The sequence below is a fragment of the Schistocerca nitens genome, chromosome 7, assembly GCF_023898315.1.
Source record: "Schistocerca nitens isolate TAMUIC-IGC-003100 chromosome 7, iqSchNite1.1, whole genome shotgun sequence".
Lineage (NCBI taxonomy): Eukaryota > Metazoa > Arthropoda > Insecta > Orthoptera > Acrididae > Schistocerca > Schistocerca nitens.
Genome location: NC_064620.1, coordinates 511,465,806 through 511,488,551, shown reverse-complemented (window position 1 = coordinate 511,488,551; position 22,746 = coordinate 511,465,806). Strand labels below are relative to the sequence as shown.

General features: G+C 44.1%; 1 protein-coding gene across 1 annotated transcript in view; it reads right to left on the bottom strand.

Moving 5' to 3' along the window:
• The window catches only part of LOC126195287 (uncharacterized), a 710,394-nt gene that overhangs the window by 20,487 nt on the left and 667,161 nt on the right, over positions 1 to 22,746 (bottom strand). The window contains exon 5 of the mRNA XM_049933835.1: positions 21,821 to 22,019. Within this exon, the coding sequence (XP_049789792.1) occupies positions 21,821 to 22,019 (199 nt within the window). The remainder of the gene's footprint in view (positions 1 to 21,820; positions 22,020 to 22,746) is intronic.

The following is a 22,746-nucleotide window of genomic DNA, read 5'->3' as shown; positions in this document are numbered from 1 at the left end:
TCTGGGATTTAGTTGTGAAGGAATCCGTCGAAATACGTTTAGCGGAAAATCTCATTAATCGTGATGGCGGCTTTTTATTGAATAAGGCCTGGGACCGGTTGATTTCTTTAATTTCAACAAAAGGAAACGTTTTATGGCTTCCGACATGTCCAGCGACAAGTAATTTTAAATTTAATATTGAAATTTTCCTTTTATTGTTTTGGACACATCTGTGTGCATGTTTTACTTTTTTCATGCATTCGTTGGCGCTCCATAGATGCAGTAATATTGTAGAGGGCCTTGGAATCGACAGGTGGCGCGCATGCTACGGTAACTTGCGCATGCGCGCCTGCGGCACTTTTAAGTATAAATAGAGCGACTTGCACTAGCAATCTCCAGTGTCAAACACTCGCCTGAAGATGGCTGTAAGGTTGGCAGCCGAAATATCGTGGAAAGAAGTCGATGAGATCCGGCTGCAATCCCGAAATCTTATGGAATATTCGATACGCCGGGAAAATTTCAAGAGTCACATAAGACAGCATGATATTCAAACAGTTGACGATATTAAGAAGTTAAACTCCCCGTAGCTGCTAAGCGTTGCTATCATATTTTTTTACGCTTACGGTTCAACACCCAGAATGTACAGAATGTGAGCTAGGAGCTGCGGGCGGGAGGGGGGAGGGGAATCGATGGGGATGCTGCAGCAACTCATATTGATTTAAAGGAAGAGGTAGGGGTGGTGAAAACAAAGTGCCGTTTCCGAAAAAATATAATTAAAAAGTATTGACAAACTGTATTTCACTAAACATAATAATGAGCATTTTGTATAGGTACCTAACATCCACAAAGTACTTCACTGAGTACAGTTCGTGTGAGTTATGTACACAGAAAATCTTATCTACAATTTCCAGCGACTCATTCCCGAATTCCTATAGCATCACTTTACGTGGTTCTATCACACTTAGCTGCTATTGTGTGTCTATTGTTGATACTCATCTTGTAGCCTGCTTTAAAGACACTAACCGTTTAAGACATTTTTATTACATACTATTTAGCTCTTCCCACTTATCTCTGTCCATCGCCTCCTAATGTCTCTGTCCATTTCCTCCTCTGCCTTCCTTACTTATCTCCTCCCTATGTTCATCTCCTCCTTCTCGTCCGCAACTTGTGGTCTCGAGGTGGTGTTCTCGCTTCCCGAGCACAGGGTCCCGGGTTCGATTCCCGGCGGGGTCAGGGATTTTTCACCTGTCTCGAGATGGCTGGGTGTTTGTGTTCACCTCATCATTTAATCATCATTCACGAAAGTGGCGGTATCGGACTGAGCAAGGGTTGGAAATTTGTACGGGCGCTGATACCAACGCAGTCGAGTGCCCCACAAAACAAGCATCATCATTCCCATTCTCCTTCTCCTATCCTCCTCCTCTCACCTCTCACTATCCATCTATTCTTCCCCATTCTCTCTACACATCCATGCCGATCGACATCTATGCCCATTGTAATGCATTCCCACACTATCTGCACAGAATGTCAGTCATACAGGTCATTACAGATGTCAGGCATTACCAAACTTCTGCACACCCACTTCCACCACTACTGAGCAAACCGAGAAGAAAGCAAGTCATTGGTGCATAGTCATTCAGTTCTGGGCTATGTTTATAATTTTAAGTCTCTAGCTAATGCAAAAGTTAGTTTAAGATCAACTGCAAATTTCCAACCAAACAGACAGATAAAACAACGACTTCGTTAAAACATGGCAAAATGTTAAGAATATATCAACAGTTTTTTCAGGCGACTGTCAGCAGCATCGATATACGTGGAGAAATGGATGGTAAACACTGTGCTGTCGTACAACACATTTATTATTCACAATTGGTTTCGATCGTTGATCGTATTCACAGTGAAAAAATATTGCGGCAACTTCACATGGCATACGTGCTATTTTACCTGAAAAGATGCCACAGCTGACTTGCAAACATCAGGAAAAGATACTTCACGCCATAACACTGGCTTAAGCAAACAGGAAACATGAAACCATGTGACAGTGCCCAGCTTCATTGGTCAGGCACAGCTACATCCAGTAGATTCACACACAACTGCTAACCTGCTGGATGTTGCTGGGCCTGAGTAATGGTGCTGGGCACTTATTGATGTCACATGGTTTCACTTTTCAATGTTTTCTGCTTGCTTCAGCCGGTATTATGCCATGCAGTATTTTTTCTGTTGTTTGCAAGTCCGCTATGGCATCTTTTCTCGTTAAATAGTATGTATGTGTGAAGTTGTCTCAATATTTTTTCATAAGATCAACAATGCTCGAAGCTGGTTGTGAATAAATATACTGTAGGACAGCGCAGTGCTTGCCATTCATTTCTCAAAGTTGTGAATGTAGATTTGTACGAGGGCCGTTCAGAAAGTAACCTCCGGTTGATTTAAAAAAATACACCAAGTTAAATAAAAATATTTTAATATTACATCTTACAACTACATCTTTGCACTATTTTTCTACATAGTCTCCATAGCGATTGAGGCACTTATCGTATCTCTTCACAAGCTTTGAAATTCCTTCCGCATAAAAATCACCCGCTTGTGCCTGGAGCCAGCCTGTGACCGCATCTTTGAGCTCTTCGTCGTCATCAAACCGCTGTGACCCGAGCCATTTCTTCAAATGCATGAAGAGGTGATAATCACTTGGCGCCAGGTCTGGGCTGTAAGGTGGATGGTTGATAACGTTCCACTTGAAGGACTCAAGAAGGGCCGTTGTTCTGCGAGCAGAGTGAGGACGGGCGTTATCGTGCAAAAAGACGATACCGGAAGTCAGCATACCACGGCGTTTGTTCTGTATAGCCCGTCGTAACTTTTTTATTGTTTCACAGTACACGTCTTGATTAATGGTCGTACCACGTTCCATGAATTCAACCAACAACACCCCTTTGGCATCCCAAAACACCGTTGCCATCAGTTTTCTGGCAGAACAATCTTGCGAGGCTTTTCTTGGTTCTTTTGTCTCAGGGTTCACGTACTTAATCCAGGTTTCGTCACCGGTCACGATTCTGTTTAACAATGGTTCTCCTTCGTCCTCATAACGTGACAGAAAGTCTAATGCAGAGGCCATTCTTTGAGTTTTGTGGTGGTCGGTAAGAATTTTGGGCACCCATCGTGCACAGAACTTACGGTAACCCAATCTTGCTGTCACTATCTCGCACAAGAGAGTCTTAGAAATCTGTGGAAAACCAGTAGACAACTCCGACATTGAGAAACGTCGATTTTCACGAACTTTTGCATCAACTGTCTGAACGAGTTCGTCAGTCACCAATGATGGTCTACCACTCCTCTCTTCATCATGAACGTTTTCTCGTCCACTTTTAAATAAACGTACCCATTCATGGGCAACTCCTTCACTCATAACTCTTGGTCCGTACACGGCAGAAAGCTCACGATGAATAGCTGCTGCAGAATATCCTTTGGCTGTAAAAAACCTTATGACAGCACGCACTTCACATTTGGCGGGGTTTTCTATTGCAGCACACATTTCAAACTGCCACAAAAACTAAACTAGTGCAGGTACGACGTTCACTCGACCACGGCTTGATGCTGACTGACCTGTTAAGTGCGTGAACGCACAGATGGCGTCGCTACTCCCCCCACAACCCGCACTGTGACCAATCGGAAGTTACTTTCTGAACCGCCCTCGTATTTATTCTGTTTATCTTCTTCGTAAGTCTGCGAGCTTTAGTAGCCCTTATAACTGATGATAAAATCTTGTGATCTTTAGGCAACGTCGTACTTGTACTCAAAGTCCTCCACCGCGTAACGCTTCAATCTCCCTATTGGGATTTTCTTCAGGAATCTAGAGGTACCCTGGGTGATTGCTCACCGTCGAAGAACAGTGTCTCGTTAACTCTTAAATGGACATTTCGCGCGCTTTTTCAGAGAAATAGGGTTACTGGATGAAAATTTCCCTGCTGCTGTTGATGGGCAACACAAGGCAGAAGACTTATTCCTAACCACAGAGAACGTCCGTGTCAGCCTCCGCAATGCAGAAGTACATGAAGTGACGGGTGATTGTGGAAAAGTCTATATCGGTGATACTAGAAGGCCAGTAAAAGAACGCGTAAAGGAATACGAGCGCCACGCATACTTAAAAGGTAAAACCGACAGTGACGGAGCGCCAACAGCAATGTGACCAGGTAATGGGTTTTAAGAAGATTAGTGGACTACGCAGAGAAGGTACACTACTCGCCATTAAAATTGCTACACCACGAAGATAAAGTGCTACAGACGCCAAATTTAACCGAGAGGAAGAATATGCCTTGATATGCAAACGATATGCTTTTCAGAGCATTCACGCAAGGTTGGCGCCGGTGGCGACACCTAAAACATGCTGATATATGGAAAGTTTCCTACCGATTTCTCATACACAAACAGTAGCTGACCGGCGTTGCCTGGTGAAACGTTGTTCTGATGCCTCGTGTAAGGAGGAGGAATGCGTACCGTTACGTTCCCGACTTTGATAAAGGTCGGATTGTAGCCTATCGCATTTGCGGTTTATCGTATCGCGACATTGCTTCTCGCGTTGGTAAAGATCCAATACTGTTAGCAGAATATGGAATAGATGGGTTCAGGAGGGTAATACGGAACGCCGTGCTGGATCCCAACGGCCTCGTATCACTAGCAGTCGAGATGACAGCCATCTTATCCCCATGGCTGTAACGGATCGTGCAGCCACGTCTCGATCCCTGAGTCAACAGATGGGGACGTATGCAAGACACCAACCATGTGCACGAATAGTTCGACGACGTTTGCAGCAGCATGGACTATAAGCTCGGAGACCGTGGCTGCGGTTACCCCTGAGGCTGCATCACAGACAGGAGCGCCTGCAATGGTGCACTCAACGTCGAACATGGGTGCATGAATGGCAAAACGTTATTTATTCGGATGAATCCAGGTTCTGTTTACAGCATCGTGATGGTCGCTTCCGTGTTTTCGACATCGCGGTGAACGCACAGTGGAAGCGTGTATTCGTCATCGCCATACTGGCGTATCACCCAGCGTGATGGTATGGGGTGCCAATGGTTACACTTGTCGGTCACCTCTTGTTCGCATTGACGGCACTTTAAAGAGTGGACGTTACATTTCAGATGTTTTACGACCCAAGGCTCTACCCCTCATTCGATCCCTGCGAAACCCTACATTTCAGCAGGATAATGCACGACCGCATGTTAAAGGTCCTGTACGGGCCTTTCTGGATACAGAAAATGTTCCACTGCTGCCCTGACCAGCGCATTCTCCAGATCTCTCACCAATTGAAAACGTCTGGTCAATGGTGGCCGAGCAACTGTCGCGTCACAATACGCCAGTCACTACTCTTGATGAACTGTCGAACCGTGTTGAAGCTATACCTAAGAATGAGTACAGTTTCAATTGAAACGACGGCTACAGAGCTCTATATTTACACGCTATTGCGGAAGTAAATATCGAACCAAGGCGAGCGGCGAACGTAAGCAGCTACCAGGGAACATCCGAGGCGATACGAGAACAATAATATTTTTGATTCCTCTTGCCGGCATCTGTTTACAGTGTTAACCAATGACGACGACCCAGGAATAACAGCTTGAATATTTTTACGCTGTAATTTCTCCTCCGAAAATGCGAGAGAAAATACACTCCTGGAAATGGAAAAAAGAACACATTGACACAGGTGTGTCAGACCCACCATACTTGCTCCGCACACTGCGAGAGGGCTGTACAAGCAATGACCACGCGCACGGCACAGCGGACACACCAGGAACCGCGGTGTTGGCCGTCGAATGGCGCTAGCTGCGCAGCATTTGTGCACCGCCGCCGCCAGTGTCAGCCAGTTTGCCGTGGCATACGGAGCTCCATCGCAGTCTTTAACACTGGTAGCATGCCGCGACAGCGTGGACGTGAACCGTATGTGCAGTTGACGGACTTTGAGCGAGGGCGTATAGTGGGCATGCGGGAGGCCGGGTGGACGTACCGCCGAATTGCTCAACACGTGGGGCGTGAGGTCTCCACAGTACATCGATGTTGTCGCCAGTGGTCGGCGGAAGGTGCACGTGCCCGTCGACCTGGGACCGGACCGCAGCGACGCACGGGTGCACGCCAAGACCGTAGGATCCTACGCAGTGCCGTAGGGGACCGCACCGCCACTTCCCAGCAAATTAGGGACACTGTTGCTCCTGGGGTATCGGCGAGGACCATTAGCAACCGTCTCCATGAAGCTGGGCTACGGTCCCGCACACCGTTAGGCCGTCTTCCGCTCACGCCCCAACATCGTGCAGCCCGCCTCCAGTGGTGTCGCGACAGGCGTGAATGGAGGACGAATGGAGACGTGTCGTCTTCAGCGATGAGAGTCGCTTCTGCCTTGGTGCCAATGATGGTCGTATGCGTGTTTGGCGCCGTGCAGGTGAGCGCCACAATCAGGACTGCATACGACCGAGGCACACAGGGCCAACACCCGGCATCATGGTGTGGGGAGCGATCTCCTACACTGGCCGTACACCACTGGTGATCGTCGAGGGGACACTGAATAGTGCACGGTACATCCAAACCGTCATCGAACCCATCGTTCTACCATTCCTAGACCGGCAAGGGAACTTGCTGTTCCAACAGGACAATGCACGTCCGCATGTATCCCGTGCCACCCAACGTGCTCTAGAAGGTGTAAGTCAACTACCCTGGCCAGCAAGATCTCCGGATCTGTCCCCCATTGAGCATGTTTGGGACTGGATGAAGCGTCGTCTCACGCGGTCTGCACGTCCAGCACGAACGCTGGTCCAACTGAGGCGCCAGGTGGAAATGGCATCGCAAGACGTTCCACAGAACTACATCCAGCATCTGTACGATCGTCTCCATGGGAGAATAGCAGCCTGCATTGCTGCGAAAGGTGGATATACACTGTACTAGTGCCGACATTGTGCATGCTCTGTTGCCTGTGTCTATGTGCCTGTGGTTCTGTCAGAGTGATCATGTGATGTATCTGACCCCAGGAATGTGTCAATAAAGTTTCCCCTTCCTGGGAAAATGTATTCACGGTGTTCTTATTTCAATTTCCAGGAGTGTATCTTGTAAGTGAGCGTGATACTGCCTTTTGTCAGTATTCCGCCCGTTCTGACATCAGTAGAATCCCGAAAAATATCCCAGCAAAAGGTCATAAACGTCGAACAGCGAAAAACCTTGAAGACCGATATGTGTTGTTGTTGTGGTCTTCAGTCCTGAGACTGGTTTGATGCAGCTCTCCATGCTACTCTATCCTGTGCAAGCTTCTTCACCTCCCAGTACCTATTGCAACCTACATCCTTCTGAATCTGCTTAGTGTATTCATCTCTTGGTCTCCCCCTACGATTTTTACCCTCCACGATGCCCTCCAATACTAAATTGGTGATCCCTTGATGCCTCAGAACATGTCCTACCAACCGATCCCTTCTTCTGGTCAAGTTGTGCCACAAACTCCTCTTCTCCCCAATCCTATTCAGTACCTCCTCATTAGTTATGTGATCTACCCATCTAATCTTCAGCATTCTTCTGTAGCACCACATTTCGAAAGCTTCTATTCTCTTCTTGGCCAAACTATTTACCGTCCATGTTTCACTCCCATACATGGCTACACTCCATACAAATACTTTCAGAAATGACTTCCTGACACTTAAATCTATACTCGATGTTAACAAATTTCTCTTCTTCAGAAACGCATCCTTGCCATTGCCAGTCTACATTTTATATCCTCTCTACTTCGACCATCATCGGTTATTTTGCTCCCCAAATAGCAAAACTCCTTTACTACTTTAAGTGTCTCATTTCCTAATCTAATACTCTCAACATCACCCATCTTAATTCGACTACATTCCATTATCGTCATTTTGCTTTTGTTGATGTTCATCTTATATCCTCCCTTCAAGACACCATCCATTCCGTTCAACTGCTCTTCCAAGTCCTTTGCTGTCTCTGACAGAATTACAATGTCATCGGCGAACCTCAAAGTTTTTATTTCTTCAACATCGGGGAGAGGCTACAACCCTGTCTTACTCCCTTCCCAACCGCTGCTTCCCTTTCATGTCCCTCGACTCTGATAACTGCCATCTGATTTCTGTACAAATTGTAAATAGCCTTTCGCTCCCTGTATTTTACCCCTGCCACCCTTAGAATTTGAAAGAGAGTATTCCAGTCAACATTGTCAAAAGCTTTCTCTAAGTCTACAAATGCTAGAAACGTAGGTTTGCCTTTCCTTAATCTTTCTTCTAAGGTAAGTCGTAAGGTCAGTATTGCCTGACGTGTTCCAGTATTTCTACGGAATCCAAACTGATCTTCCCCGAGGCCGGCTTATACTAATTTTTCCATTCGTGTTAGTATTTTGCAGCTGAGGCTTATTAAACTGATTGTCCGGTAATTTTCACATCTGTCAACACCTGCTTTCTTTGGAACTGGAATTATTATATTCTTCTTGAAGTCTGAGGGTATTTCACATGTTTCATACATCTTGCTCACCAGATGGAAGAGTTTTGTCAGGACTGGCTCTCCCAAGGCCGTCAGTAGTTCCAATGGAATGTTGTCTACTCCGGGGGCCTTCTTTCGACTCAGGTCTTTCAGTGCTCTGTCAAACTCTTCACGCAGTATCGTATCTCCCATTTCATCTTCGTCTACATCCTCTTCCATTTCCATAATATTGTCCTCAAGTACATCGCCCTTGTATAGACCCTCTATATACTCCTTCCACCTTTCTGCTTTCCCTTCCTTGCTTAGAACTGTGTTTCCATCTGAGTTCTTGATGTTCATACAAGTGGTTCTCTTATCTCCAAAGGTATCTTTAATTTTCCTGTAGGCAGTATCTATCTTACCCCTAGTGAGAAAAGCCTCTACATCCTTACATTTGTCCTCTAGCCATCCCTGCTTAGCCATTTTGCACTTCCTGTCGATCTCATTTTTGAGACGTTTGTATTCCTTTTTGCCTGCTTCATTTACTATATGTTTATATTTTCTCCTTTCATCAATTAAATTCAATATTTCTTTTGTTACCCAAGGATGTCTACTAGCCCTTGTCTTTTTACCTATTTGATCCTCCGCTGCCTTCACTACTTCATCCCTCAAAGCTACCCATTCCTCTTCTACTGTATTTGGCCGCAGCTCGTGGTCGTGCGGTAGCGTTCTCGCTTCCCACACCCGGGTTCCCGGGTTCGATTCCCGGCGGGGTCAGGGATTTTCTCTGCCTCGTGATGCCTGGGTGTTGTGTGATGTCCTTAGGTTAGTTAGGTTTAACTAGTTCTAAGTTCTAGGGGACTGATGACAATAGCTGTTAAGTCCCATAGTGCTCAGAACCATTTGAACCATCTACTGTATTTCTTTCCCCCATTCCTGTCAATTGTTCCCTTATGCTCTCCCTGAAACTCTGTACAACCTCTCGTTCTTTCAGTTTATCCAGGTCCCATCTCCTTAAGTTCCCACCTTTTTGTCGTTTCTTCAGTTTCAATCTGCAGTTCATAACCAATAGATTGTGGTCAGAGTCCACATCTGCCCCTGGAAATGTCTTACAATTTAAAACCTGGTTCAGAAACCTCTGTCTTACCGTTATATAATCTATCTGAAATCTCTCAGTATCTCCAGGCTTCTTCCATGTATACAACTTTCTTTTATGATTCTTGAACCAAGTGTTAGCTATGATTAAGTTGTGTTCTGTGCAAAATTCCATCAGGCGGCTTCCTCTTTCATTTCTTACCCCCAATCCATATTCACCTACTACGTTCCCTTCTCTCCCTTTTCCTATACTCGAATTCCAGTCTCCCATGACTATTAAATTTTCGTCTCCCTTCACTATCTGCATAATTTCTTTTATTTCATCATACATTTCTTCAATTTCTTCGTCATCTGCAGAGCTAGTTGGCATATAAACTTGTACTACTGTTGTAGGTGTAGGCTTCGTATCTATCTTGGCCACAATAATGCGTTCACTATGCTGTTTGTAGTAGCTTACCCGCATTCCTATTTTCCTATTCATTATTAAACCTACTCCTGCATTACCCCTATTTGACTTTGTGTTGATAACCCTGTAGTCACCTGACCAGAAGTCTTGTTCCTCCTGCCACCGAACTTCACTAATTCCCACTATATCTAACTTTAACCTATCCATTTCCCTTTTTAAATTTTCTAACCTACCTGCCCGATTAAGGGATCTGACATTCCACGCTCCGATCCGTAGAATGCCAGTTTCCTTTCTCCTGATAACGACATCCTCTTGAGTAGTCCCCGCCCGGAGATCCGAATGGGGGACTATTTTACCTCCGGAATATTTTGTCCAAGAGGACGCCATCATCATTTAATCATACAGTAAAGCAGCATGCCCTCGGGAAAAATTACGGCCGTAGTTTCCCCTTGCTTTCAGCCGTTCGCAGTACCAGCACAGCAAGGCCGTTTTGGTTATTGTTACAAGGCCAGATCAGTCAATCATCCACACTGTTGCCCTTGCAACTACTGAAAAGGCTGCTGCCCCTCTTCAGGAACCACACGTTTGTCTGGCCTCTCAACAGATACCCCTCCGTTGTGGTTGTACCTACGGTCCGGCTATCTGTATCGCTGAGGCATGCAAGCCTCCCCACCAACGGCAAGGTCCATGGTTCATGGGGGGGAAGAACGATATGACGAGGCCTAATAACACAGCTGATATTATCATCTATCTTCTATCTTCTATGTGCTTCCCAGGAGCCTACGTTTTCTGGACCCTAAATTGATCTACCCTCTTCGTGGGGTCTACCAGTTGTTCTACTGTTCTATAGATGATTACTGTTACTATGTTGCCAATATGACTTAACAAACATCGCATAAATTTACATAATGTCTTTGGAGATAAAATCCGCAATCAGTGGTTTTGTAACAGATTTATTATGCGTCCTCACCGAATTAATTTCTTTAAGTGACCAGTTTCGGTTCTGTATGAACAATCCGCAGATCTATAGATAACAGTACAGTAACTAATCACCAAATACCCTACGATAATTATATAATGTTATCATATCATGATCTAATCGAACAGCAAATGCCCCAGAAGGTACCTCATTGTGTAGGTAACAAGAGCAACTCACCCAAACATTGGCAAAATTTACTTGCTACGTCACATAATAAAATAGTGATTTGGAAGACTCCGTTCATTTGGCCGCTGCACCTCACGAAAACAGCGCCACAGATAGAACAACAAAATGTGAGCACAACAGGTGGCATTCTGTTATTGTGTTCTATGGAAAAGTCTTAGGTCAATGAGGGATCTTGAAATCTAGGTGAAGACAGAATAACAGTATGTTTTGTTCTAATGTTCACATGTTCACATGTGCGTGAAATCTTATGGTACTTAACTGCTAAGGTCATCAGTCCGTAAGCTTACACACTATTTAACCTAAATTATCCTAAGGACAAACACACACACCCATGCCCGGGGGACGACTCGAACCTCCGCCGGGACCAGCTGCACAGTCCATGACTGCAGCGCCTTAGACCGTTTGTACTAAAGATTGACATAAGTAGCAGTAAAATTAAGGGGCTTCGGAAAGGCTCAAAATCATGAAAAGTTCAATTTTTACTTTTTTGCGTTTTCTGAATCTGCGGACTATTACCTTGTAATAGATATATAATTTATTCAATTCCGAAGACTACAACTATTTTTAAATTTTTTTTGAAATGTGTTCTACATGGGCGTGGCCCACTGTGGCGCTGTTAAACTGCTGTCAAATGGTGTTATTATTAACGTCCGTGTTCATCAGGTACATTTTAGTGATGTGAGATAAAGTATGTGTTGTGGCTAACCTGTGATGGTTCAATATGTATCGCTGGTGTGATTGTCGATTGTTTCATGTTTATTTACTCTGTCGTTATCTCGAAAATATTCGTAATTAATTCTGTTTCTTGAGTCTCTGTTTTGTTGAAGTATAATAATGAGTAAAAGTAAAGTTATTAGAAATCCTCTGAAGGCTTTTAAGAAAAGGAGAAATGTTGGAAAGCCAAAGGTATGTGTTATTACTGTAAACAATAAAGACGATGAAAATCCCCAACATAGCTTGTGTCCCAAAGAAGAAGACAGTTGGTGTAAATATAACAAAGGATTGCTAACTGGTGAAGTGTACACTCATAAGCATAGTCTGCCTCATGCAATAATGGAGGTGATAAAACCTATTTTCAGAGACTTAGCAGCACCTGGACTGTTGAAAAAGTGTATTCACGGAAAAACTCAAAACCCCAATGAAAATGTAAATAGTGTTATATGGTCGAGAATCCCCAAGACTGTATTTGTTGGAATAGAAACACTTCACTTTGGTGTGTATGATGCTGTTGCGACTTTCAATGATGGCAACATTGTAAGGTGCAAGGTATTTAGAAATATGGGCATGAAGATAGGTTCTAACATGGTACGAGCGATGCTTGCTTTAGACAAGGAACGCCTTCGGGCTGCAGACAGGGCTGTAAAGAGTCTAGAAATACAAGCAAGAGTAAACAGGAGGAGGAACAAGAGGAAGCTGGAGGAGGAGTTTGCAGAGGATGAAGATAATCCATCCTATGGACCTGGAATGCACTAAAAAGTTAATCCAATCTTTGTCGCTCGATTCCCAAAACTTTTTTCTTCTCATACTAATTACATGTTTTCTAAGGATCTTCCAAACATATTTGTTTCAAACTTTCAGTAAATGTTACACAGTACCTTCTGCATAATTTAACACAGCCTTTTTCCAAAAAACTGTATATTTTTGAATATATAAATAAAAAATTGCAAAAAAATGTTGTGAATTTTCATTACAATTGAAAATAAAATCATCTTTAATAACTGAACTAAAATTTTGTAAAATCCCTGTGTTAAGTTGTAGCCCATATTCCAATAAATAATCTGTAAAAAGTTCAACTTCCTACCTCAAATACTTTGTGAGGAAAGATGTAATTTATAAGCGTTATTTTAACATTGCAAGTATAGGGCGTTCCGGAGCCCCTTAACAGAGAACAAAGTTCTTTAAAACTCAAACCAAATTACAGGTGTTCTAAAAAGTGGGGAGGTGCTAAAAAATGTAGAGGACCGCATGGAGAAATTGCAACTACATCTGCTGATTAGGTGGCAGCTCATGAAATTAAAGATAACAATGCAGGAAGATGCCACAGACTGTAACCCAATTAGGCAACACAAATTAAGGAACACAAACTGAGACATGAAGTAAGCAAGTAGCGAGCAGCACACAATCTACATGGCGCTACCGCACTTCACAACAGTTACGTTTCTTTAATTCACCTAGAGTAAGCTAATCAACACCAATGGCAGCCGGAGATGATACTGTCTCGTCACAAGTCTGGTGATGAATGCCCCCAAACTATGTTCACAAACCTCACGCTCCACTTTCAGAAACGTTTACGTAGGGGAACGACACCATGCTGTTGAGCAGAAACGTCCCACTTTTGGCCTAAAGTATGCACATTGATAGGCACGAGGTTGGTATCTGCCTGGAGTAGTGTTCCTTCGATTGGTCACGTGCTCCACGCCACGTGCAGTGGCAGGGCGACTCAGTTTGACTGGATACTAAGACTTTTTTGGGTAAGAGAAATTACCGTTCTCATGCTGGTGTCATGGCATCTTCGCCCTTAATGTATGCAGCGAGAAGGTGAAAATGTTAAACTCAATCAATCTGTAAAAGCAGCGGTGGCAGCAGAGCGAACCATGACCACAGGTAGGCCAGTGCTCTGCCTGAAGCACACCGTAGCCTCACTTCCACAAATCTCCCTTGGGAGTCGTGCCTCTCCTGATGAGGTTCACATACTGCCTTTTCCCGACAGCAGGACCCTGGGACAAAACCAGCATGAACTCCCCCCCCCCCACTCCCCCCCCCCCAGTGCAAACAACATCAAACGCACACAGGTCCAGTACGCAAAAAATAATAACTACGCAATAGTGGCAGAAAATTAAACAATATTGCATAAACATATATGACAGTAATGTCACAGCTTTTTCTAACATTTATTATGACTTACATAATAATTGATGCATATGGATGATAACACCCCCCCCCCCCCCCCCCACAATGAACCATACACCTTGCCGTTGGTGGGGAGGCTTGCATGCCTCAGCGATACAGATAGCCGTACCGTAGGTGCAACCACAACGGAGGGGTATCTGTTGAGATGCCAGAAAAACGTATGGTTCCTGAAGAGGGGCAGCAGCCTTTACAGTAGTTGCAGGGGCAACAGTCTGGATCATTGACTGATCTGGCCTTGTGACACTAACCAAAACGGACTTGCTGTGCTGCTACTGCGAACGGCTGAAGGCAATGGGAAACTTCGGCCGTAATTTTTCCCGAGGATATGCAGCTTTACTGTATGGATGAATGATGATGGCGTCCTCTTGAGTAAAATTTTCCGGAGGTAAAATAGTCCCCCATTCGGATATCCGGGCGGGGACTACTCAATAGGACGTCGTTATCAGGAGAAAGAAAACTGGCGTTCTTAATCGGGCAGGTACGTTAGAAAATTTAAAAAGGGAAATGGATAGGTTAAAGTTCGATATAGTGGGAATTAGTGAAGTTCGGTGGCAGGAGGAAAAAGACTTTTGGTCAGGTGAATACAGGGTTATAAATACAAAGTCAAATAGGGGTAATGCAGGAGTAGGTTTAATAATGAATAGGAAAATAGGAATGCGGGTAAGCTATTACAAACAGCACAGCGAACGCATTGTTGTGGCCAAGATAGACACGAAGCCAATGCCTACGACAGTAGTATAAAAAATGGTTCAAATGGCTCTGAGAACTATGGGATTTAACTTCTAAGGTCATCAGTCCCACAGAACTTAGAACTACTTAAACCTAACTAACCTAAGGACATCACATACATCCACGCCCGAGGCAGGATTCGAACCTGCGACCGTAGCGGTCGCGCGGTTCCAGACTGTAGCGCCTAGTACTGCTGGGCCACTTAGGACGGCCAGTAGTACAAGTCTATATGCCAACTAGCTCTGCAGATGACGAAGAAATTGAAGAAATGTATGATGAGATAAAAAAAATTATTCAGATAGTGAAGGGAGACGTAAATCTAATAGTCATGGGTGACTGGAATTCGATAGTAGGAAAAGGAAGAGAAGGAAACGTAGTAGGTGAATATGGATTGGGGGTAAGAAATGAAAGAGGAAGCCGCCTGATGGAATTTTGCACAGAACACAACTTAATCGTAGCTAACACTTGGTTCAAGAATCATAAAAGAAAGTTGTATACACGGAAGAAGCCTGGAGATACTGAGAGATTTCAGATAGATTATATAACGGTAAGACAGAGGTTTCGGAACCAGGTTTTAAATTGTAAGACATTTCCAGGGGCAGATGTGGACTCTGACCACAAACTATTGGTTATGAACTGTAGATTAAAACTGAAGAAACTGCAAAAAGGTGGGAATGTAAGTAGATGGGACCTGGATAAACTGACTAAACCAGAGTTTGTACAGAGTTTCAGGGAGAGCATAAGGGAACAATTGACAAGAATGGGGGAAAGAAATACAGTAGAAGAAGAATGGGTAGCTTTGAGGGATGAAGTAGTAAAGGCAGCAGAGGATCAAGTAGGTAAAAAGACGAGGGCTAGTAGAAATCGTTGGGTGACAGAAGAAATATTGAGTTTAATTGATGAAAGGAGAAAATATAAACATGCAGTAAATGAAGCAGGCAAAAAGCAATACAAATGCCTCAAAAATTAGATCGACAGGAAGTGCAAAATAGCTAAGCAGGGATGGCTAGAGGTCAAACGTAAAGATGTAGAGGCTTGTCTCACTAGGGATAAGATAGATACTGCCTACAGGAAAATTAAAGAAACCTTTGGAGAAAAGAGAAACACTTGTATGAATATCAAGAGCTCAGATGGAAACCCAGTTCTAAGCAAAGAAGGGAAAGCAGAAAGGTGGAAGGAGTATATAGAGGGTCCATAAAAGGACGATGCACTTCAGGGCAATGTTATAGAAATGGAAGAGGATGTAGATGAAGATGAAATGGGAGGTATGATACTGCGTGAAGAGTTTGATAGACCACTGAAAGACCTAAGTCGAAACAAGGCCCCGGGAGTGGACAACATTCCATTAGAACTACTGACAACCTTGTGAGAGCAAGTCTTGACAAAACCATCTGGTGAGCAAAATGTATGAGACAGGCGAAATTCCCTCAGACTTCAAGAAGAATATAATAATTCCAATCCCAAAGAAAGCAGGCGTTGACAGATGTGAAAATTACTGAACTATCAGTTCAATAAGTCACGGCTGGAAAATACTAACGCGAATTCTTTACAGACGAATGGAAAAACTGGTAGAAGCTGACCTCGGGGAAGATCAGTTTGGATTCCGTAGAAATATGGGAACACGTGACGCAATACTGACTCTACAACTTATTTTAGAAGCTAGATTAAGAAAAGGCAAACCTACGTTTCTGGAATTTGTAGACTTAGAGAAAGCTTTTGACAATGTTGACTGGAATACTCTCTTTCAAATTCTGAAGGTGGCAGGAGTAAAATAAAGGGAGCGAAAGGCTATTTACAATTTGTACAGAAACCAGATGGCAGTTATAAGGGTCGATGGACATGAAAGGGAAGCAGTGGTTGGGAAGGGGGTGAGAAATAGTTGTAGCCTCTTCCTGATGTTATTCAATCTGTATATTGAGCAAAAAGTAAAGGAAACAAAAGAAAAATTCGGAGTACGTATTATAATCCATGGAGAAGAAATAAAAACTTTAAGGTTCGCTGATAACATTCTAATTCTGTCAGAGAAAGCAAAGGACTTGGAAGAGCAGTTGCACGGAATGGACAGTGTCTTGAAAGGAGGATCTAAGATGAACATCAACAAAAGAAAAACGAGGATAATGGAATGTAGTCGAATTAACTCAGGTGACGCTTAGGGAATTAGATTAGGAAATGAGAAACTTAAAGTAGTAAAGGAGTTTTGCTTTTTGGGGAGCAAAATAACTGATGATGGTCGTAGCGTTTCTGACGAAGAGAAATTTGTTAACATCGAGTATAGATTTAAGTGTCAGGAAGTCGTTTCTGAAAGTATTTGTATGGAGTGTAGCCATGTATGGAAGTGAAACATGGACGAGAAATAGTTTGGACAAGAAGAGAATAGAAGCTTTCGAAATGTGGTGCTACAGAAGAATGCTGAAGATTACATGGGTAGATCACATAACTAATGAGGAGGTACTGTATAGGATTGGGGAGAAGAGGAGTTTGTGGCACAACTTGACTAGAAGAATGGATCGTTTGTTAGGACATGTTCTGAGGCATCAAGGGATCACCAATTTAGTATTGGGGGGGGGGGGGCAGCGTGGAGGGTAAAAATCTTAGAGGGAGTCCAAGAGATGAATACACTATACAGATTGAGATGGATGTAGGCTGCAGTACGTACTGGGAGATGAAGAAGCTTGCACAGGATAGAGTAGCATGGAGAGCTGCATCAATCCAGTCTCAGGAACACAACAACAATGGATAAAGGCAATAGGTGAGAGAAAGTATGTGGGGGACATCTACACCATGCGGGCTGTACCTGACATTGGGAACACCATGATCTTGCACACCCCTCGGTCTGGAGTAGTGGGCAGCAGGCGGCAGGTCGGTTCGTGGCACAGTAACAATACAGGAAGCAAGCTACGACGAATATTGACCTACCAATGCCACGGATATAGATGGCAGCACCTGCAAGAAAACTATTCTCTCCATACAAACAATAATTACTATTAATTCAGGGTGAGCATATATGTTTTATTGAAATGTGACAAATAAACTAGCTGGGAATCAATTAACAAAGATTTTACCAAACCACTATTTTTAATGTGAAATGGCATGCAAAATTTGATGGGAGTTGTGCAGGTTACTCTTTTAGCTGATTCAGTCAGGTAGGTTATAGAGCATTGGAGGTTCGATTACACCTTGCTATGATAACAATTTTTAATTTCTAATTTAATAATGAGCAGCCTAGGTTGCAACGTTTACCTAAAATTTACCTAGGTTTCAGTTGGGATAACCAAACCTTCTTCACAATAACAGTATCTACAGTTTGTCCATAGTGTCCGAAGTTCCATGTGGCTTTTCACGGATGATGCTGTAGTCTACAGTGAAGTTGCAGTATTAGAAAATTACAGCGAAATGCAGGAAGATCTGCAGCAGGTAGGCACTTGATGCAGGGAGTGGCAACTGACCCTTAACATAGACAAATGTAATGTATTGCGAATACATAGAAAGAAGGATCCTTTATTATATGATTATAAGATAGCGGAACAAACACTGGTAGCAGTTACTTCTGTAAAATATCTGGGAGTATGCGTACGGAACGATTTGCAGTTAAATGGTCATATAAAATTAATTGTTGGTAAGGCGAGTGCCAGGTTGAGATTCATTGGGAGAGTCCTTAGAAACTGTAGTCCATGAACAAAGGAGGTGGCTTACAAAACACTCGTTCGACCTATACTTGAGTATTGCTCATCAGTGTGGGATCCGTACCAGGTCGGGTTGACAGAGGAGATAGAGAAGATCCAAAGAAGAGCGGCGCGTTTCATCACAGGGTTATTTGGTAAGCGTGATAGAGTTACTGAGATGTTTATCAAACTCAAGTGGCAGACTCTGCAAGAGAGGCGCTCTGCATCGCGGTTTGGCTTGCTGTCCAGGTTTCGAGAGGGTGCCTTTCTGGATCTACTTACACCTCCCGAGGAGATCACGAATGTAAAATTAGAGATATTCGAACGCGCACGGAGGCTTTCCGGCAGTCGTTCTTTCCGCGAACCATAGGCGACTGTAACAGGAAAGGGAGGTAATGACAGTGGCTCATTAGCTGCCCTCCGCCACACACCGTTGGGTGGCTTGCGGAGTATAAATGTAGATGTAAATGTAGATGTAGTGGACATCGTCAAGCTAAAACTGCAAATGTCAAATATCGTCAGACTGTAAACTTATCTGGAACTGCCTCGGCCCCACTTCGCGACCGCGATGCGGCAGCCACGAATGCTGTTCTGGGACTGACCGTAGCGTCATGAGGCCCGCCTAGGCGGACACAATACCTTGAGCCTGCGCATAAACTGTGTGATAGTTACTCGTTGCGACAAGACGTGAACTTAACTCCTGACCTTGAATTTACAAGTAAAGTGAAATAAAAGGTATAGCTGAGGAAAAGGGCGTACATGTTAACCTGTGCAGAACATACTTAGATCGACTGTCTTAACATTTATGAATTATTCATTAGTCATGATTTGCGGAAGCTATCATGTGCTTACAAGGTATGGCCTATCTAGGAAAATTTTTGTGCTTAAGCATAAAGTTTAATCACCTAAAAAGGACTTAGGATTGGGAAGGATAATATAAAGCCAACGTCGTCATTATTACGACTAGGTCTAGAAAATTTTTAAGACGTAATTGTTAAGCACTTGTTTAGCTATTGTTACGACGCATGAACATCCTATTGACTTAGCACACAAATGGTCGTGATTGATCTTATGAACAAGTCTATATCTAATCTGTAACATCCGGCAATACGGGCCCTATAAATTAGATGGTCATTGTTCAAGATTAGTATATTTGACATGAAATGGTCTAGAATCAAGTCAAAAATTAAGGCACGTGGCTGATTGAGCTTCTTGGCGAAGTTATGGTTATGAGTTGCAGAAAACACTATAGTAGGGGATAATGTAGCGGCAATGGGGTATTCAACTGGCCTTCATGGAGGTGATCCACACACATACTGTAGAAACTGTGTGGACCACTGCCATCATAATTCGGGCCTGGAGACCACTGCCATTGAACTTAGGAAATGACAGCGGAAATATGCTTAAAGCTAAACCGTGACTTGGCGAACATCGCTCCAGTCAACACACTTAAAAACTATTGGCCGACATAGGTCAATTATGCTCAAAGCTAAGGTGTGACTTGGCGAACATCGCTCTGGTCAACACACTTAAAATAATTGACCGACATAGGTCAATATCTGCTTAAAGAACTAGTCAAAATTATGGGAGGATGACGGGAAATGGTTAAATTATGATGTGATTTGGCGAGCAACGCTCCAAGGACACCTTTAAACGTCATTGAGTAAGATCAATTCAAACTGATCCGGCTAGTCTGAACCAAAATTCTAGGTAAACGGAGCAACTAAGGCTGCTTATTATTAAAATTAAAATTAATATATATATACAATTGCTGACAGGGCCGCGAAATGTTGAAGATATTTAAATAACAATTTTTCTTTGCTGATTAGTAGGTTTACTATTTTCTACAGATCTGAAACGAAACTGGACTTTTTAAAATTAATTCCCTCGAGACGAATAATAAATGATACAAGCATCATCTGTGATACTGACACTTGTCAACTCCTTCCTTCTGTAATTTCTTCAGTTCTACAGACGAAGACATTGTAATTACACCGAATAGACAAAGAAACTAGTTCACCTGCCTAATATCGTGTAGGGCGCCCGCGAGCGCGCAGAAGTGCGGCAACACAACGTGCCATGGACTCGACTAACGTCTGGAGTAGTTCTGGAGGGAACTGACACTATGAATCCTGCAGGGCTTCAATAAATCCGTAAGACTAAGGGGGGTTGGAGATCTCTTCTGAACACAGCGTTGCAAGGCATCCCAGATATGATCAATAATGTTCACGTCTGAGGAATGTGGTGGCCAGCGAAGTGCTTAAATTCAGAAGTGTGTTCCTGGAGCCCATATGAAGAAATTCTGAATGTGTGGGGTGTCGCGTTGTCCTGCTGGAACTGCCCATATCCATCGGAATGCACAATCGACATAAATGGATGCTTAAGTACGTGTGACCTGTCAGAGTCGTATCTAGACGTATCACAGGTCCCATATCACTCCACCTGCACACGCTCCACAACATTAAAAGCCTCAACCAGTTTGATCAGTCCCCTGCCGACATGCATGGTCCATGGATTCATGAGGTTGTCTCCATACCCGTACACGTCCACCTGCTCGATATAATTTGAAACGAGACTCGTCCAACCAGGTGATTGTTTCCAATCATCAACAGTCGAAGGTCGGAGCTGACGGGCTCAGAGGAGGCATAAAGCTTTGTGTCGTGCAATCATCAAGGGTGGGCCTTTGTCTCCGAAAGCCCATATCGATTATGCTACGTTCAATGGTTCGCACGCTGACACTTTTTGATGACCCAGCTTTGAAATCTGCAGCAATTTGCGGTATGGTTTCACTTTTGTGACGTTGAGCGATTCTCTTCACTCGTCGTTGGCGCCGTTCTTGCAGGACCTTTTTTTCGGCCGCAGCGATGTCTGAGATTTCATGTTTTACCAGTTTCCTGGTATTCGCGGTACGCTCGTGAAATGGTCGTACGAGAAAATCCCCACTTCATCGCTATCTCGGAGATGTTGTGTCCCATCGGTCGTGCGCCGCCTGTAACGCCACGTTCAAACTCACTTAAATATTGATAACCTTCCATTGAAGCAGCAGTACCCGATCTAACAACTGTGCCACACACTTGTCTTATATAGGCATTGCCGACCGCAGCGCCGTATTCTGCCTCTTTACCCATCTCTGTACGCTTGCCCATACCTGTTCTTTGGCACTTCAGTGTAAATATGTTGTATAGACCACTATACGACTAATTCAAATGGCTCAAATGGCTCTGAGCACTATGGGACTTAACATCTGAGGTCGTCAGCCCCTAGACTTAGAACTACTTCAATCTAACTAACCTAAGGACATCACACACATCCATGCCCGAGGCAGGATTCGAACATGCGACCGTAGCGGTCGCACGGTTCCAGACTGAAGCGCCTAGAACCGCTCGGCCTCAACGGCCGTCACTATACGACTAGAAATGGCTCTGGCGGTAAATATAAACGTACCTGTGGCAGAGTGCTCCCTCTGGTCGATGAAGTCGATCATGGGCTCGCCGGCGAAGCCGGGCACTGCGGCCACGCAGGTGAGCGTCATGGTGCCCACGTGGGCGTCCGTCAGGTGCATCTTGAGCTTCGACGTCGACCACGACAGGTGCTCGCTGTCCGGATCGCGGTGCTCCGTCTGCTGGTAGTGGCTCCCAGGGATCTGCACACATCAGGGTATCACGCATTAATGTCAGGCATGTGTAGAGCGACAGGGATTGCATAACATTTTCGTCAGAGAGTGCCCCGTGTGGTTCCTGAAAGGACCGATATCTAAATGGCAATGTGCATTACAAATGAACGGAGAAACATCACATAACGCCGTACACTGTAAGCTGAAACAAATTTCTCTGCTGCAAAGTCAGTCAAATGTGACGGCTGTGAAATCTCAGGATTCATGAAGCGCTCCTGTACGGAAGAAAGGTGTAGGTAGAGATGAGTTAAGGGCACACGACATCTGGCTCATTAGCACCAATAATGTTAATTATATCATTAGAACATCACTAAATACGTAGTATGACACACATAACATAACCACAAGCATCTCCTTACGTATTAAATATTTGAGCCGGCCGGAGTGGCCGTGCGGTTCTAGTCGCTACACTCTGGAGCCGCGTGACCGCTACGGTCGCAGGTTCGAATCCTGCCTCGGGCATGGATGTGTGTGATGTCCTTAGGTTGGTTAGGTTTAAGTAGTTCTAAGTTATAGGGGACTGATGACCTCAGCAGTTAAGTCCCATAGTGCTCAGAGCCATTAAATATTTGATGTTACGAATGTAAAACCTGTATACTTGAAGAAGCAGAACCTAATTATGTTGTATTGATATGTGGTGTCTGTTCTGTCGGACATGTCCGACAAATCAGACACCACTGGTGGTACAGTGGCCGTA